Source organism: Triticum aestivum, chromosome 4A, assembly GCF_018294505.1.
Source record: "Triticum aestivum cultivar Chinese Spring chromosome 4A, IWGSC CS RefSeq v2.1, whole genome shotgun sequence".
NCBI lineage: Eukaryota > Viridiplantae > Streptophyta > Magnoliopsida > Poales > Poaceae > Triticum > Triticum aestivum.
The window spans coordinates 664,145,802-664,165,300 of NC_057803.1; the positions used below are offsets into that span (position 1 = coordinate 664,145,802).

Genomic DNA, 19,499 nt, shown 5'->3' on the forward strand with positions numbered 1-19,499 from the left:
TCACATTAGTGCCGCCTCAAATACAAACCCGGACTAATAAGCTGAACATTAGACCCTTTTTCTACCAGTGGTAATTTTGTTCATGACACTCTCAACGGTTGTTTCTTAGCACAGTGTCGTACATAAAATTTTATGGGCCACCTTATTTAGCACGGAAAGAGAGAGTAATATACACTCCCTCCGTTTTTATTTACTCTGCATATTAGGTTTGATCAAAGTCAAACTTTATAAACTTTGACAAAGTTTATAGACAAAAATATTAACATATACAATAACAGATCGATACTGTTAGATACATTATTGAATATACTGTCACATCATAAAGATTTGCTATTGTAAATGTTCATATTTTCTTATATAAACTTGATCAAACTTTGTGAAGTTTGACTCAGTCAAATCTAATATGCAGAGTAAATAAAAACGGAGGAAGTATTAATTTATATATAGATCTTAGCACCAAATCCAAGACATCTCGTGATTTTTCACTCATAAAAGACTTTAAATGAGAGTTGTTTCGAATACAAAACTAGGATATAAGGGCACTCCCAGTGCACTATATTTGAGGTTATATCTTGTACATTAATTATGTGTTCAGATACAAGTTCTCCAACGGACTAAGTTTAGAGTTGTATCTAAAAGTACTCTCACTTAATACGTGAGGTAATAAGGCTGGTCGTAGTGGTAGTATCATAGCTAGTATCATGCATGTCAACTAGGCAATTTTGATAAGGTGTCATAGCATTAAATGAAGAAAGAGAGAATGGAGTATCATATCATGATACCGTATCATAATAAATGCTATGTTGTTTTGTGTCATGCATGGCAATAAATAAAGTACTGCATGATACTAATATATGGTACTATGCATTAGGGAGGTAGTATCATACACTAGTATCATATGCATGATACTAGTATATGATACTCCCCATTACAACCAGCCTAAGCATTGGTTTTCTTGGTTTTGGTTCTGAGAGCTATATCTAAGCTTAAGACATACTCATGCTATTTTACACTTATGAGAAAGGCATTTAATGTTGTGCAATTTAATACTTATACGAGTTCTACTACGGAATTATCTGAATTTTGTTAGACACCTGATGCATCTGGACGGAGGGAGTAGAGCTTAAGATATGGAGTAGTGACCTGGACTGCCCTTGGGGAATTCATTAAGGATGCAAGATTGGATGCATACATAGTGCTTGTCTCACTGAATATTATATGTGCAAAAATCTCCACATTGATGAATGTATATCTCGTGCACTTGCAATCTTTTGCTGTACATTAATGAAACATTTAAAATATATTTCCAACCTCTTGCTATTTATACTTGCAGTTCGTGTCTGCCACATTTCGAGTGCAACTATTTCCTACTCGAACCTTACACTCGACTAGAACTGAGTTTGTCAAGTAAGAGATAATCAATATGAGAGGGAGCAGTCTAGTGCAGGCGACGATAATATTCTTCATTGGATACCTTGTCGTGTGTGCACAGTGTAAGTACTATATATCATCTTCGTCATTACCACCTTGTGTTAACTTCTTGCCATTATATATATATATATATGTGTGTGTATGTGTGTGTGTACTGCATACTAATGTTAAATATAATACATAGGTGGTCTCGATAATAAGCAAACGGCGGTCAACCAAGATGATTATGCGGCAAACACAAGTACCAACGCTACCATCGTCAACTCGACGTCTGTAGGCGAGAGCAAGATAACGGTCAAATTTTGCATCCGCAATTTCTTATGTGATTTCCCAGATGGGTACCATGGTACGTGCCACTGCTGCCAGAATAATCGCAAGTGTTTCAAGAAGCGGAGTCAGTGCCTGGACAACTGCCCTACCTGCAACCCTAAATGCCCACCTCTGTCGGGGTCTCAGGGATAGAATTCCATACGCTCCAATAATTTGTTCGTCGGTAATAAAAGTCACCTTATTTGGTTTGAACAATCACGTCCCAAACAAACATTAGAGGATATCCAGCATGTTCCTATGGAGATTCAGCAAGGCAAACTTTCATGAAAAGAATCCCCAGTAATTTGTTGTCTTGCGTAATTACAAAAGTCAAATCCTTTGGCCATCGTGCTCCGGCGCGATTGTCTACTATGCTCACCCATTTCTCTTTGGGGATGATGAGGCTGGCTTCGGATGTTTCCACAACTTTCCTTGCACAGCACCCTCTTTGTTAGTCAGCTGTGGGCTGGCTGTGATGCAATTGTAATAGCGCGCGACGCTGAAAAGGACAAGAAAAAAAAATAAGATCGCACGAACACACGTGAGACCACAATGTGATTGATCAGTTTTGCACATGATTTTCTCAGCCTAGGGCAAGGTGGATTTGACTCCATCGGCAAATCATTCGCTGCTGCCTTGGGGTGCATCACTAACGACACTACCGCATGGCCGGAAGGATCCCCAAAGCTTGTCGTTGCTGGGTACATGGCAATTGTGGAAGGCGACTGATAGGCGCCGGCGCACCGGCCGAAACTTTCGGCCGGTCCAACGCGGGCCCTTGATTTGTTTAATGTATAACCGTCAGATCTTTCTTCTCCCCCTCCCTAGTAGTCGTGTTCCTCACTGCCTCACCCCCGCACAACGCTACCTCCTCCCACACGGTCTTAGCGAAGACGACGCCCGAGCTCGCTGTGACGCGCCCGAGCTCCGCCCACTCGCCGGTTCCAGCTTCGATCCACCCCGTACTGGATGCCGATTTGCAACAGTTCTACACATCAGCTGACATAGACAAAAAAATAAGTTGGATTGCAACTTCGCTCCCGTTGGTCGCTGCCGTAGTTGACCTGCACCACCGTGCTTTAGCAAAACAAAATCTCGCTGCAAAAACTCAAATACATGGTTGAAGCAAAAAACGAAGCCGGTTCCAGCAAAAATTAACACCGGTTCCAGCAAACAAATTTCAGCAACAAAAAGTCCAGTAATATGTTGAATCAAAAAATTAGCCGATTCCAACAAAAAATGAAGCCAGTTCCAGCAGAAATTAACATCAGTTCCAGCAAATAAAATTTCAGCAACAAAATGTCCAGTAATCTGTTCAAGCAAAAGATTAGCCGATTCCAGCAAAAAAATACACCAGTTCCAGCAAAAAATACCTCGCTACAAAAGCACTAGTAGAGGCTTGTAGCCAAAAAAGATGGTTGAAGCATCCCTGGCCGCCGGTTGTAGCATCTGTCGCAGCTGGTTGTAGCGTCTGCCATCGCATGATCCAGCAAAATCCTCGATGTGCCACGACCCAGTCGCAGCATCTCTTGGCGTTGAATGTAGCACCCGTAGTGGCCGATTCCAACATCTTCACTGCTCGAAGCTCGCCGTATCACCCCCATTGCAGTCTTGCCAAGCCCCGCCGGAGGAGGAGGAAGCAGCCATGGCGGCGATGATGGTGAAATAGTAGTGGCCTAACAGCGCCGATGTGCGGTGCTCACAACACCGCTGCGCAGGGCTCCCCAGCTAACATCTTTGCCTGAAAAATGCAGTCGCCGACCATGGTGGGCTGAGAGATCGATGTGGGATGGTGGCTGGTTGTTTGGAGAAGAGGAATAGACGAGAGAGGTGGAGAAAAGAAAGGGATAAGGATTGAGTGGCGGAGAGAAGAAAGAAAAAGAAATAACGATACGTGGGAGGAGGACCTGTGACGTGTACGCATGCGTGGCAAGGGACCGGCGGAACGGTTCAGTCGGCGCCACGGCCAGAAAATTTCCCATTGTGGAAGCACCGCAATGCAGTTGTCTTTGACTGCACAACACTGTCTGCGTGAGTGGTATCATGAGCTATGTTGTTTGAATATAGCGATCATGTCGATCTAGAGGACAGTAAAAGATTCACGAGATGCGCTCGTCAGCAGCGGCACCTGTCAGAACTATTCGATTTCGGCGAGTTGCGAGATCGGAGCAATCATGCAAGCAGGGGACGTGCGGCGATTGGTCGGTGGATCGATCGGGCGAGCGTACAGGCAGTGTGCTGTGATAGATCAGGCGAACATTTTCTATTTTTGAGACACGATCAGGCGAACATAGCAATGACGCAATGTAGCGTGAGCAGGGTGTGTTAGTGGGCTCAAGGCCCAGGCGTGCGGAAGGACCGGCAGGCCTAAGACTAGCCACAATGGATAGTAACATAGACTACTAACATGCTTATGTTACTACTCTATGTTATTACCTCTATAGTGGGGAGCAATATATGTTGGGTAACTTGTAACGCTTCATTTATTAGTCTATAGACATATCTTGCCTTGATATGTGTGATGTTACTCAGGTGGTGTTTGTGTGTCTAGTCCTAGGACTTTTTCTAGTCCCTGGGACTTTTTGAAAAAGACTCTCAGGGAGGTGCTTCTAAGGACTTTTAGCAAAAAGTCCCAAAAAAGTCCCATCCTGTTTGGTTTGTTAGGGACTTTTTCTAGTCCCTACACCAAAAAGTCCCTGGAAACAAACACTCCCTCATACTACTAGTAACTAACTATGTTACCATTTTCCTTCTTTTCTTCATTTATTGCTTGCCATATCATCCCATTTCCCTAGATATGTGTGATGTTACCAAAATTGCATAGGAGCTCTCGGGTGCTACGCCCCCCTATATTCAAAAATAATTTAGTAATTCCAATAAAACATCTTGGAACTTTTTATGGAATCAAACATGACCAAGTATTGCACTCGTATAAAAATATTAAACAAGGAATTACTTTTATTGTATCGGGGTCAAAGATTTTCAAAAAATGCTAGATATAAGTACTATTCATGTTATATTGTCATCATAAATTTGGTTTTCTTGCCCTGAAGTCAACGAGAATCATTCCTTGGCCAAACTTTTTATATGAGCACAATACCTAGCCATATTTGTTTCAAAAATATATCCAGGATTTTTTTGACTTTTTTTTGAATTATTAAATTATTTTTGAATATAGGGAGGTGGAGCACCCGAATGCTCTTAATCCGCTTCCGTGATGTTACTATCTATATTATTCTCACTATGGGTCGTCTAAACCAAGGGCGGCAGCTAGCGCGACACTTGGCTGGACGTGAGGCTGCGGAAGCTGCGAGCTCGTGCATCGTATGTGAGATTTGTCTAAAAAAATAAGATTTGTTCTGGAAAAAAAATACGAGGTCTCCAAGTATGGCACGGAAGGTAGGCAGGCATATCAATCGGCGGAAGGAACATCTAAGGCACGTATTCATTGGAAACCAAGGTCTTTGGCAAAGCTAAGATAAGCATCGAAGCTGAAGCCAACGAAGAGCAAGTTCACGTGAAGACCAACCAGTTGATTTATTACTAGTAAAAATGCCCGTGCGTTGCAACGGGAGAAATAATTCTCACATGCCCCTAGTGATCCATCCATGTTGCCACTTCTCTTCGCCACCATCACTGATGGTGCTAGGCAACCCAGGGCGCATGCACAGAGGCTAGAGAGACTTGCCCCTGGCCTGACACTACGGCAGGCGCCTTAGTCCCGTGCCTAGCAATGCCGAGGCGATGCCTTATGGGGAAGGAGCGGATTGATCCGAAAGAAGGGAGAGGGGGGCTGGGCGGCATGTTTTTTTAACGCGTAAATAAAGAAATAACAAAAAGTGAAAAAGAACAAATATATACTATATATATCATTTTTCTACTATACCAAAACTAATGTTCAAGCAACTTATCTGTATCAATGGTACTACTATTGTTAGAACTTAAAAGTTTAAAACATGTCTTTACAGTATAAAAGTTTCAACACTCACCTCGTTTACTGGGGAGCAATTGCTGACACGTTGTATTCTGGTTGCAAATTGATTACTGGAAAGTACCTAGAAGTCTAAAGAGGAGCAAGGCGTGGAAAGAATCCCTGAATGTCATCATATATAAGATTATAGCATTAATTAAGGACCATCTTAACATACAGGGAGTGAGTGTTGATCCGACTTGATTTGAGGGAGCCACGGCCCAAAACTTACATGAAGTCCCAAAAATGAAAAACAATGTGTCCCTGAAACATCACAGAAAACCAGCGACACAGCATCCATACAATAAAAGTTCGCCTCGATCTTTCAGGTAACAAGCTAGCTAGGTGATGGTAATAATTAATTCATACACACACGCATTATATATCTAGATCTCCTAATACAGTTTGCTACATAGTTGCAAATAATTCAGTACATAGCAAGATAGGTACTCCGTACAAGCCTGCTGGAGAGTACCTAAAACTGGAAGAATAAAAGGAGCAAGGATGTCCGCACATGTTCCCTAAGCAGCGCCTCCACCTTACGGCCAGCAAAGAATAATTCCTGGTCTTCTCGGTCTTTCACTTGCCGTCTCCTTCTTCCTCAAGCTCACACCTGCATCCATTTTATCTATCAATTTTTAAAGAATGGAATGCCCGCTTTATACATCAATTTACAGACAATGGAAAGATGCTACCGCAAGAACTCTTCCACAACATAGCCATAAGTTATGGTCCCTATCTTTCTACAGGAGAAATCTGTTGGATATCTGTTCACAAAGCAAGTATAGAACCTCAGTTACCTGCAAAATAGACCCCCTCCAGTAGGAAGTGAAACTGTGAAAGCGACAATACTCTTACTTGTTATTTAAAAATGACAGTATTTCAAGTGCTGCACCAGCTTCAAATTGATTAGAGAGTGATTGTGCAGCAGCACTTGTTCTAGCATGCTCACGACCATCGGCAATATCAAAGAACATGTATGGACCAAGACAACGGTGATCATGGAAAGGATCTGATTTCTCAGCCTTCTGAGCACCATCCAGCAGTTTGTTTTCATAGAAATGCAACGACGGGAATCTGCTAATGTAAGGATGCATTCGATCCTGCAGACAATACAAAATAATTGAGAAATTAGCATACGGCCTGCAGTTGATAGTTCTTCTCAGTTCTCACATACAAATTTAGTAATCCATTAAGAATGGCATACTCAAACAACACACGGGGACTATGTATGCGCAGCTTGTTACTTGTAATCATGTTAATGAGGTTGCTATTGTTTTCACATAAAATTGCATAAGGTTGCTCATCATTGGAATCAGAGCATTTTTAGGACATAAATGTAAAAAAGATATGGCACACCGAAAACTAAAATCCAAGAATGACAACATGGTTTGACATGCGCTTTAATAAGTAACATTACTAAGTAAGAGATAGCAGGTAGCTGCTTCGGATCACCAACCTTCAAAAGAGACATTACTAAGTAAGAGATAGCACTGTAATGTTGCTTCAAGGTGTAGCTAAAAACTATTCTTTAATCAGAAATGTTTTAAAAGAGAGCATGTTACCATTATGCACTTAGTTCCTTTTGACTTGAGTAGCTGAAGTGGAATCAAAGTTGCATGCTCAAGAGCCTAAATATGAGTAAACCAAAAGAAGCTTAGTGTTTAGCATATAATAAATATTAAATATAAAGCTAGCTTGATTTGAAAGAGGACAGTTTGTATTGAGAGTCTGAGACCCCACCTGTGCAGCTTAAATCGATAACAAAAACATCAAACAAAGTTTGCTCAGAGAAATTCCCATATTTCTTAGTTGAAGCAGTTTCCGAGCAAACTCCGTAAATATCACCTCCACACCCACTGAGTGTTGTTACAACAATCTCTGCTTCTCCGAGAATGACTTCCTTACCTTGTGCTTAAGAGACTTGTTTTTATCAGCTATGTTCTTTTCACATGCATGAGCAGTGGCAAGTTCTGAAGAAACTGCCCTTTTCTGTGTATATAAAATATTGAGCTTTGCACCAATTGCTTCATCAGTAACTTCGTCCATCTCATCTTCAACGGGCACAGAAGATCCAGTTTCTGTCTTATCACAGCTTGAGGTCACGCACCATAGTCATCTTGCTTGGTTCGTTACTGTTATCTGCTTCCCCATGTAAAAAGGGATGCATCCTTGTAAAACTGATAAAAATGGATGTGAGAATTGGTAAGCAACGATCACAGTTCAGATTTGAAAATTAAGAACAAGGAAATGTAAGAAAAATGTCAATTTTGAGAGCTCCATAACAACAAAATGATGGGAATTTACACACTCATCATGAGCTTTTATAGTGCTTTAAAGCATTAAAAATATAAATTCATTAAAGAAAAACAGTCTTGATTTCAATTTGTTAAGAGAGAAAAGGTTCTGTTACAATTATAAAAAGAGAAGGAAACAAATATAATGTACACTGTAATAGAGAATGCTGCTGAACCACAAAACAGAAGGCTCACTCGTTTCCTGATATAATTTCCTCAATCCCGGCCACCTGGAACCTGTTAGCAGCCGACCTCTGCATATATGAGATTGCAAACTTGTCACTCACTATAGAAGTAACAACACAAGAAACAGTTGTATGAATGAAGCATTGCTAGCAGGACTTGCTTGATATGTTCATACAGACCTTCTTTAGGAGCACATTCAGCCATCCAACGTCGTTAAATCATTGTTAACTCTCTTTTGAACTGCAAAGCATTTCATTTATCCTTCCTTGGTCCTATCATTCATGAATCAAACTTACACAACTCTGCAATAATTATATGGCAATGATACTGCCCTAAGTGATTGTCCAGCGATCAGTTGCAGCTAGTTGCAGCTAGACAAGCGAGAAGCAGCGTCCACATGTATGCCTGCTTCATCTTGGATTACATCAGCAGCTACAAACCACCCAATTGATACACGACAAAGCAGAAAACAGAGGAAGCAGAGCATCTACAACAAGCAAATACAGAGCGCCAAAGCACCTACAGTAAAGCAAACACGCATCATTCCTGAACGCGAGCATAGGCCAGCCGACGGCAACAACGTATGTGCGCCATCCCCTGGTCGCACCACTTCGCTATCATTGTGACTGTCGTTGCCGACCACAGATGGGGGAGGGAGACCGAGAGGACTCGAATCTGGGTGTGGAGGCATAGTGGGGAGGCTGCGTGGGCGGGAGATGACGCATCGCCAGCGCTAGCATCAACCGCTCTCCTGGATTTTCTCTCGACAATCAACAATCAACAATGAAGTCAGCAACCAACATGAATCAAGTCCCTAATGGAGAATTCAGCAGCACATATAACAACTAACAGGAATTACTCAACAATCAAGAACCATCAATCGAATTCAGCAGCACATGTAGATGCCTGACCCACATCCCTCCTGCTTCCAACTCCATTGCGAGTGGTCAATCATGAAAAAAAGAGAAAATTTTGCATCAATGGAACAGAGTGGAAGGGAAGGAGTGCGCGGGAGGGGGGGCTCGCACCACCGTGGTCGTGGGATCCGCGGATTCCGCCTCCATGGTCGCTGCGAGGAGGTCGAGCTGGAACCCCACGGGTTTGGTCTGGATCTAGCCGCTGCGGGAGCGCCATGGCTTCCCTTCTCAATCTAGGTGGAAGAGAAGGGAAGGAGGAGGAGGCAAGGGGAGGTCGCCGGTGCGGAGATGATGGAGGCCGGAGGCGGACGGGGAGAGCGCGTGCCGGCGAGGGGCGGCGGATGACGCGGGCTGGCGGCGAGGTGGCGGCGTCGCCAGATGCAGCCGGGGTCGAGGGGTGGAACAAAGGAGTGCGGACTGAATTTCAAACAAAAAATAGGGTTTTTTCACAAAAACACGAAGCGTTTTCCAGATTCACTTAATCAGGGACTGCGGGTTTAATTTCCGAAAACTGCAGGGACTTTTTTGCAAAACAACCACTACGGGCGACCAGAAGCAATGTCTGGTTTATTAGTAGGTAAAGAGGTAAAGATAAAGACTAGTGGTACACACGTTCTGGCATTGCGTTGAAAGCTCGGTTAATTTTTTTTTACAGAGGGCATCTTCAACGCGAACCCTCAAACCGCCTATATATATCTGGACCACATGGTCTGGACGTGTTGTGTCAACCAACGCAGGCCTGTATCGACCTGCGGGAAGGTCCGAACACACTTTCTCCCACAAATTAGAGACAAACTAGGGGGATGGGTGGAGGGGGCTTTGCTGGCGTCCGGACCGCTACTACGCCCACTTGTGACCACGGTCCGGACGTACTTTCTCTCGTAAACTGGAGACAAAAAAAGATGATAGGGTAAGCCAGTAGGGGGTTTTGCGGACGTACTTCCTTCCGCGCTTTACATGGAACTCCCGCGCCGCTTGGCGTGCCACATCGATGCCGGCCCAGAGCATGATGTGTCCGACATTGATTCCGCGATTAGATCAGATGAGAGGGCGGCGGTGACGGATATGACCGGGGCGTCGTCGTTTCAATGTGGATGCCACGTCCAAAGAAACCAACTCCAGCGCTGCGCCACATTGAAGCGGGCTAACCGCCCCTTCGGCTGGCCTGGCCATGGCTATTTAGGACATGCATCGGCAATACACAAAGGCACACTCTCCCTCACCGAGCAATGTCCACATCCCCTTCCCCATCGTTGTGCCCAATCCCGTCCTCCACTCTGAGATTAGAGGCGATGCCTAAGTCATGGTGCTCAGCGCCGGCAGGAAAAGGCGGGTGAAGCTCTTCATTCAGTGGTTCTTGGCGCCGCCACCGTTGCTCTTCGGGCCCTTAGGAATCCACGATGGTCAGCTCCTCCACCAAGGAGGAGATCGCCATCTCCTCCAGTGACGAGGAGGAACAGATGCCATAGTAGCAGCCGGACTAGCCGCAGCAGCAGCGGCCCCGCCTCCTCTCCGAGGCCGCTGTAACGGATGAGGAATTCATCCGTCAAATCAAGATAATGACGGAGCATTCGCTCTGTCACATGGGCTCGCCCCCACCATCGCCAACGTGCGTCAAGGTGTAGCTGACATCCCTGTCGTGCCACCGTGCAAAACCCGAGCAGGCTTCCTCGCTCCGGTCAGTCATGGACGAGTTGACCTCGCCGCAGCGCAACCGCGACATCCAGATCGGACGCCGCCCCAAGGAGGAGTCATTGTCACGCCGGCACAACCGTGGTGTCCAGATCGGACGCCGCGTCAAGAAAGAGCCGGTGACCCCGCTACACAACCATTACGCCCGCATTGATGGTATATGGTTTTTTGTTAAACGGTCGAAATATCGACCATTTTTTGTAAATTATAACCGAACTTGAATGAAATCCGTCATGTTTGCATGAATTTCGTATGCTTTGCTCAAAATGTGGTTGAAATGTATGCGTGCAACGTTGGATGGCGCCCACCGGCATCGGTGTCCGCAGACTGGCCCCCCATGTCCATGCAGAGATGCCGGAGCAAATTTGCTGCTTAGTGCTGGAGATGCCCTAAAGGATCATGGTGCCAATGGGTACGAGGTTTGAGGTGGAGAACTTTGTGGAACTGAGAACCTTGGGTTATGACAGACACGGGCGAAAATTTTGTTGGAATAATAGGGATGCTTGAAGGTGTTGCGGTTCATGCTGGCTAAGATTGAATTATCATGTGATGGATTAGATTTGGGAGTCTCAAGCGTGTCATGTAGCCAAGCAAGTTTGGCTAGGTCGGACTAGACAGTCTGACAGATACACCTGAGTCAGTTGGGACAAAAAACGGTGGTGGGCTCAGCAACGGAGACACAGGAGCATGATGCTCATGGTGACCGACTTCTACGGCATGGAACCACGTGGCACATGCCTCATGGCTTGTGTTGCTTCGACAAGACTATTGCATGGGGTTGATTCAAAATTATGTACTTGGGAGCTTGAAGTCGATAGGGCATGATGATGGACTGATCGTCTACCATTGAAGGTGGAGTTGGAGTCTGTAAGACTTCACTTGGTGCAGATTGAGGGGTTACGACATAAGAGCGCGGAGAGCCAAAGCCTATTACAGCATGGAAAAGCAAGTGACACGTGGTTCGGACTAGAGCCCAGTGGTTTGACGGAAACGTGAAACTTGTCATTTGTCGCTGATGATTAGTCGTACTCTTCAATGGGGTTGAGTGGTGTGGGTTCGTGACCCCTTAGACTCGACCGAGACAGCAAAGACTCGACGCAGTACTAGTGGTGAAGCGTGCAGTTAGCACAACGCATGGAATCAGGCCATGGCACTGGTGGTCATACATGTGATGAGACAACTGCAAATTTGACTCAGGGTAACTATACAAGTGATGATGGAATTCCTTCAAGTTTTAGACAGGCAGTCAAGAAAGAGTGAGGATGTTGAGTTCAGGTAACTCTTATGTGTGGCACCTGATACGAGGAGTTATTTACTTTGCGCACATTAGTTGTCAATGTGTGATGGGATTGAATGGATATTCCAAAAGTTGGGAGGAGAAACTAGAGTAAAGAGGAACTTAATTTTACTCGAGTGTTGACTGTGATCATGAAAAGAAGAGAATACAAGTTGTAGGTGGATTCAAATGGATTCTTTTGAGTAGTAGCGGTTCTCATGAGATAAACTCACATCCAATGTACATGAAAGTTTGACACATGGACGAATCCAAAGTGGTGGAAAATTTTCGGTAAGGTGAAGTTTGTTGGAATTGTGTTGAACATATAGTGTACAAGGTAGGATACAGCTTCTCTCCCTCTGGATACTCCCAATCAGCTGGGGATGAAGGTGACGGGACACCTCCAGGGTGAGGGCCGTCCTCTTGTCATTGACATGGATGCTGCCGCAAGGCTGTCAACGGCTTCTTGGTAGTCGGCCGTCTCCTGTCCCCTTTCCAGGCCAATCAAGGGTCATCCTCGGCGATCTCCGGAACATGGCTTGGAAGAATCAAGGGGTGGTCACCATTCAGGAGGTGGCTAGCGACGACGGAAGGTTCATATCCTCAACTTCGACGCTGATGGTGATCGTCGGTTTGTGCTGAAGGCGCAGCCATGGCACTTCAAGCGGGATGGGCTCATCTTCGCCGAGTTCGACGGCAAGGGCGACCCGGCGGAGGTCGACCTTTGCGTAATGATCATTTGGGTCCACGTACGCAATCTTCCGTTCGAACTCAAGACGGAGAGCATATGTTAGTCTCTTGAGGATCAGCTGGGAGAGGTACTGGAGGTTTCGCACCGTAACCATGTTATTGTTGAAATATTCTAGAGTGTGCGGGTGAAGATCTTATTGCACGAACCTCTAAAGTGCTATGTAGAATTCACTCCAATATCTAGTTCAAAGATTCTTAAATTTGATGTAAAATATGAGAAGCTACCATTGTATTGTGAGTGTTGTGAGATTGTGGGTCATACTTCAGAGAGGTTTTGTAAAATCTCAAATGAGAAGAAAGTAGTTTGTTTTTCAAGAAATCTTAGTGTCGAGCCGTACTGGAAGAACCAAGGCACAAGCAAGAGAGTTCTCTCCTTCGGAAACTCCTCTCGCGGCGACAAGAATACGACCATGGGCCTCATCAACAACAACATCACCAAGCCCATGGACGTTGTCAAGATGGCTACTGCCGTGGGTGGCCTCACGGTCTCCGACAAGGGATCGTGACACCCATCAAGACGGTCACCGCCGTCGCGGCGACTACGGAGGGCGCCCAGGCAGTCCCGCTCGGCTAGGAGGGCCGAGTACATGAGGCCTTGTCATGGGCGCATGCTGGTGCGAAGGCCGGTCGGGAGGACTGGCTGGACGCTCGGTCTTCGCCTGCCAACCTTGACCAGGGTCAGGGTCAGGGGCTGGTTTGGGGCTGGCTATGTTCAAAAACCAGCTGTAGAGTCCTCTGTGGTTCCGTTCGAGCATCCCAGCCCGGCTGATGCTACTGACTCTGGGAAGTTTCTTTTGGGTGAGCGGGTGGAAAAAGTGAGCCGGGTGGGTGGCGCACATAGCAACGCCACCCAGGCGGCTACAGGAGATAGCCAGCTCCTATTTAAACCGGGGGTTCTAGAGGCTCTGTCTAGTGCGGTCGAAGCGAGGATGGCAGCAGGCCACAATGGACTGGTGAATACGTACTTTAGGGCTTGTTTGGTTTGTGACTAACTTTGTCAAAGATTGCCACACCTAAATTTAGGCAAGTTTAACCAACTTAGATGAGTGTTTTGTTCAAGCCACATCTTACGCAAGTCTCACTTGGACCCCACATGGCATACACATAAAAAATATGGCAAGATTTCCTTGGGTTTGCCAACTTGTGGCTCTCATTTTGATGAACTAACCTTAGACAAGCATGACAAAAATGTGTGGCAAAGTGTGACAATGCTAGACCTAGAACCAGACAGCCCCTTAATTTCAAGGATGTAAAGAAGCCAACGCAGGTACACCCTCAAAAGAAGGGAATGAAAGAGAAAAAAAGAGGGAACACATAGAGATACGAGGAGGCATGTAAGCAAGTGCCGGGTAAAAAAAAGGACGCACAATTTTGTTGCGCGCCCCACGGGTAGTGACAATGAGTTTTCTTTTGAGGAGAGCATGGACGGCTACGAACGCAAACTATATGGTGATATTTCCTCCAAACGGGTCTGTATGGACAGAGTTGAGACAGTGCAGGATATCAAGTGTATGGTCACACATGTTGCAAAGGAGACTGATGAGCAGGAAGAAGAGTATGGTCAACAAGGGGTGGAATCGGTTGGAGAAGAGAAGGGCGATAAGAGCAACTCCAACGGGCGACCAATTTCGTTCGCCGCCGTTTGTTTGTGTCCGCGCGGATAGAAAAGTCGACCCAACGCGCCGACCCAAACGGACGCGCGTCCGCTTTTCGTCCGCGGGCGACCCATTCCCGGCTCATTTTTGAGCCGGATTTGCGTCGGCGCGGAGCAAGCGCACTCACCCTCTCCTCCCCCGGGGCCCGCTGGTCTGTGACACATCGCCCTCCCCAATCCAACACCAACCCTCGCCCTCCTCCTCTGTCGCCGACGTCGCCGCACATTTTTTTGCCGGCTAGTCTGCCAGCTGCCGAGGCCTCCACATCCGCCCAGCTAGGCCGCCCACTCCCACGCCGCGTCGCCGCCGCCATCTTGCCGCCGGGAGCCGACTGGTTCCCCCACCACCACCACCACCACCACACAGCCGCCCCCGACCAAGAAGCCGCCCGGCCAGATCCTCACCGGCATGCTCGTCGGAAGCCGGCACGCTCGTCGGATGCCGGCAGGACAGCAGCTGGTCCATGCGCGCCGCGACTCCCTTCGCCGGCCGTCTCCTTCGCCGAAGCCCGCAAGCTGTTCGACAATTGCCAAGGTAAAAAATGGACTCCGCCGACGAGTTCTTTTTTCACAATTTCCTTAGCGACTCCGGCGATTCGTCCTCTGATGACGAGGAGGAGATATTGGCTGCCGTGTTGGTCCATCACCACCTCAACATCCAGCGGCCATTGTTCCGTGGCTCCATTTCGGGCCACCTTCCAGCGTTGAATCACAACCGAGAGAGCGGGCATTTCCTTCTTTGGAAGGACTACTTTGATACAACAAACCCGTTGTTCAAACATCAGAAATTCCGTCGCCGTTTCCGTATGAGTAGACATGTTTTCAACCGTATTAAAGAGGGGGTGGTCGGCTATGATGTATATTTTCCTTGTAATGAACTATGCAATTTTATTCGGTTCAAAACAATTTTATTTTGATTCAAACTATGCAATATGCAAAAAAAATCGAGGGGCAGGCAGCCACGCCGGCACATATGGGTCGGCGTGTTGGGCGCCCTGCCGACCCATATCTAAAACAGGGCGGACGCCGGGCGGGCGGCCGACCCAAACGGACAAAAAACGGACGAAATCGCTGTCCGTTTGGGTCGGCCCGTTGGAGTTGCTCGAATGGCACATTGGCGGCCTCCGAGGAGGAGGACCTCCATGCCAAATGAAAATGTTAGGATAGAACTGTCATGGCAATGCTCTCCCACGCGGTAACTCGTGAGCTCCTGGATCTACAGGGACGTATAAGGGCAGATATAGTTTTTCTGTCGGAGTCCCATTTAAATAAATGTAAAGCCGATGAGCTACGTCGTGTCTTAAATTTTGATTACATGTTTGTAGTTGAGAGTGATGGTCGGTCTGGTGGTCTTGTTATGTTTTATCTAGAGTCGAATAAAATTGAGTTAAATTACGTATCGCCTTATATTATTGATGTTCTTGTCATGAATGAAAATACTGTGCAATGGCGGCTCATGGGCTTTTATGTTCACCTAAACCGGAACGAACGCTCCTTATCTTGGGAAGACATACGCAATCTGCATAGTAAGAGGAACCACCCCTGGGTAATTTTTGGTGACTTTAATGAAATATTATATCCTTCAGAAAAAAAGGGCGGTAATGCGAGACCATATGGCATGATGAGGGAGTTCCGTGAATGTCTTATGGACTATGGGCTGGAGGATTTTGGATATATCGGCGATTCTTTTACTTGGAGTAGAGGTGATATTTGAGAGCGCCTTGACCGTGCAATGTGCAATGTAGAGTGGGCTTATAAATTCTCACGTGATGCGGTGATCAACGAAGAACTTGTTCACTCTAAGCACCGTCCGCTGGTACTGGACATGGACTATTTGGATGATAACATTTTGAGACAACAACGGGGTGTGTAAAACAATTTGAAGCTAAATGGCTAAAGAAAGAGACTATTAATGAAATCGCTAAGGCATCTTGGGAAAAAGTAAAGCTAGCAGGCATTGGACCTTCCCTTGCAGACCGAACGAGAGCCGTGTAGGCCGATTTGCACAACTGGGACCACGAAATTCTTAGAGTCCAAAGCAGAGAATTAATAAACTTAAAAAAGAGTTAGAGAGATTGAGGTCTTGTCCAATGAATACCGAATCACGTTGCTATCAGAAGAAAATTATTGTGGTAATTGAGAACCTTTTGGACCAAGAGGAAATCTTCTGGCTTGAGAGAGGCCGTGCGAATTGGTTGATGCACGGGGATCGTAACACCTCATTTTTCCATAACGCAGCCACAGGTAGAAAGAAAAGGAATAATATTAAAAAATTACTAGATGACTCGGGAGTCTGGAAGGAAGATAAGGAGTTGAAGGATCATATCACTGGTTATTTTTCAAAACTTTTCACGTCAGAAGTTCAGCAACCAAACCACGAGCTTTTGCCACTTATTCGTAGGAGAGTTTCCACGGAGATGAACAATGCTCTTTTAGCCCCTTACACTGCAGAAGATGTTCGCAAGGCGTTGTTTGATATTGGGGATATAAAATCCCCAGGTCTAGATGGTCTACATGTTGTCTTCTATAAAAGATTCTGGCCCATGCTAGGTGATGAGCTGATAGAGGAGGTCCTGCAAGCAATCAATACATGTACCATTCCGGTTGGTTGGAATGATACTGCAATTGTGATGATTCCAAAGGTTAACACACCAGAAAAGTTAACCCAATTTAGGCCAATAAGCTTATGTGATGTGCTATATAAAATAATTGCAAAGATGGTGGCTTCTCGTTTAAAGGCCCTCCTGCCAGAGGTGATCAATCCCACTCAAAGTGCCTTCGTGCCTGGCAGACTGAGAACGGATAATATTGTAGTAGCATATGAATGCTTTCACACAATCAAGAATAAGATAGAAGGTAGAGAAGGTTTGTGTTCTCTAAAACTTGACATGCACAAAACTTATGATAGAGTAGAGTGGCCTTTCCTGAAAGAAACTATGTTGAGACAAGGCTTCTGTCATGAATGGGTGAACTTTATTTGCAATGTGTCTCAACAGTTGAATACGGAGTTAGGATTAATACAAAGGAAAGCGAGAGTTTCAAGCCTACAAGAAGATGAAGACAGGGAGACCCGTTGTCACCATACCTTTTCTTGTTGTGTACTGAAGGCTTGAATGCCCTACTGACACATGCTGAGGAAAATGGAGAAATCTCAGGAGTAAGAGTATGTAGAGACGCCCCAGCGGTAACAAACCTACTTTTTGCAGATGATTCATTGATTCCTATGAAATCCAGCAAACAAAGTGCAGAAACCCTAAAAGCTGCGCTCGATCTATATTGCGAGCCATCGGGACAATTAGTTAGCATTGAAAAATCCAGTGTTTTCTCTAGTCCCAACACGAAGGTGGATATTAGAGCACAACTTTGTACTACACTGAATATTATGACTGAGGCCCTCGGTGATAAATATCTGGGTCTGCCAGCAAATGTGGGGATAGATAAAACAGACAATTTCCAATTTCTAATAGAGCGCGTTGTCAAGAGAATCAGTGGCTGGACGGAAAAAATATTGTCTACTGGGGGAAGGAAATCCTGCTCAAGGCTGTGATCCAAGCCACACCCACCAATGCAATGTCGGTATTTGAAATTCCCAAAAAAAGTAAAGGAATCATCGACGCGATACCGCATTTCTATTGGGGAGACGAGGAGAATCAAAAGAGGATGCATTGGATGTCCTCGTGGAAATAGTGTGTTCCTAAAAATCAAGAAGGAATGGGAATTCGTGATATCCACTGTTTTAACTTGGCTTTGCTCGCCAAATAGGCATGGCGTCTGTAAGTGCATCTAGTGCCACCCCTAGTTGGTTTTGGAGTATTGACAACAAACATGGTTGAGGGACTAATGTGTTTGTGAGAATTGCAGGATATGACAGGTAGTAGTCCCTCATTGATTCGGTTTACCTTCCAGAGATGACCCCTAAAAAGGTATGAAGACATTGAAGACAATGGTGGTTCGTGAAGACATTCACGTTGAAGATAATGATGCTGAAGATATTCACTCGAAGACTATGGAGTGCGAAGACATAGTTTCTTTCGTAGTTTCCTTTTCTTCTTCCTTGATTCATAGGAACCACCGTACTGTTAAGTGGGGTCCAAGTGAACAAAGTCAGATGACTAAAGTGATGCTCAACCAAATCCTATATCTTCGAGTGAAGACAATGAGAGCAAATCTTATCCAGAGCTGGATGAGTCAGCTTTGCTTGTAGCCCAAGCCAATCGGCCGCGTGTGTTTGAAATCTGAGTGTTGGACACGTGTCGGTTCCTTAGTGACCCAGGGTCATTTAGGACATATCAGGTCGGGTTGCCACCTGGCTATAAATAGCCCACCCCCTACAACATTAATTGGTGGCTACTCGAAGTTAGTGAAGGGCTTTTGTCGTTTGAGAGCAACCTACCTTCGAAGCCTTTGAGAGACAGATCCTTGCGAGTACAAAGCCGAAAATACCCAAAGCCAAAGAGTGTTAGGCATCATTGAAGTATTTCTGTCCGCATGAACTGAAGACTTGTTACACTTGAGGACTATGCATCCTCCAGACGGTTAGGCGTCACGTTCTAAGGATCCAAGAGTCATTGTGGATTTCCCGTGAACAAAGTCTGTAAAGGTTTGGAAGTCTACCTTGAAGACTTTCCTAAGTGATAGGGAGAGGACTATGTGCTCTAGCTCTAGGGGGATAAGGTGAAGACACGGTCTTCTGAGTTCAATCTCAGCCTCCCTGACCAGACGTATAGTTGTCATAGCAACTGGAACTGGTCTACAAATCGCTGTCTTCACCAAGCAACTTGTTCTATCCCCTACCCTCCTTACTTTTCAGTTTGTCTTCGTGAAGTCATTGCTTGCCAGCTTGATCCATTTGACTTCACTGTGTGAGGACCTGTAACTGTTTTGGCATCATAATGTCTTCCATTTTGATCCTTTCTACCTAACTGCTATTAGTCTTCGTGCTTTCACTATATTGCTTGCTTGACTATTGCTTCCCTAGTATAGTTTAATTCCGCTGCATATCATATAGGTTGAGATT

General features: G+C 45.6%; 1 protein-coding gene across 6 annotated transcripts; it reads right to left on the minus strand.

The window, feature by feature from the left end:
• Positions 1-5,957: 5,957 nt before the first annotated feature.
• On the minus strand, positions 5,958-9,521 carry LOC123087962 (probable helicase MAGATAMA 3). 6 transcript variants are annotated; one of them, XM_044510079.1, is made up of 8 exons: positions 9,222-9,521; positions 8,373-8,433; positions 8,203-8,261; positions 7,619-7,890; positions 7,276-7,341; positions 6,569-6,813; positions 6,406-6,477; positions 5,958-6,323 (listed from the first exon to the last, which is right to left on the minus strand). In XM_044510079.1, the coding sequence occupies exons 4-8, from the start codon at positions 7,757-7,759 to the stop codon at positions 6,290-6,292; spliced, it is 558 nt and encodes a 185-aa protein (XP_044366014.1). In that variant the 5' UTR covers positions 7,760-7,890; positions 8,203-8,261; positions 8,373-8,433; positions 9,222-9,521; the 3' UTR covers positions 5,958-6,289. The 6 variants fall into 6 exon arrangements, 5 of the variants coding, with proteins under 5 accessions (XP_044366014.1, XP_044366013.1, XP_044366011.1 ...); XM_044510078.1 differs by having other exon boundaries at positions 8,373-9,115; XM_044510076.1 differs by having other exon boundaries at positions 8,373-9,125.
• Positions 9,522-19,499: the final 9,978 nt, after the last annotated feature.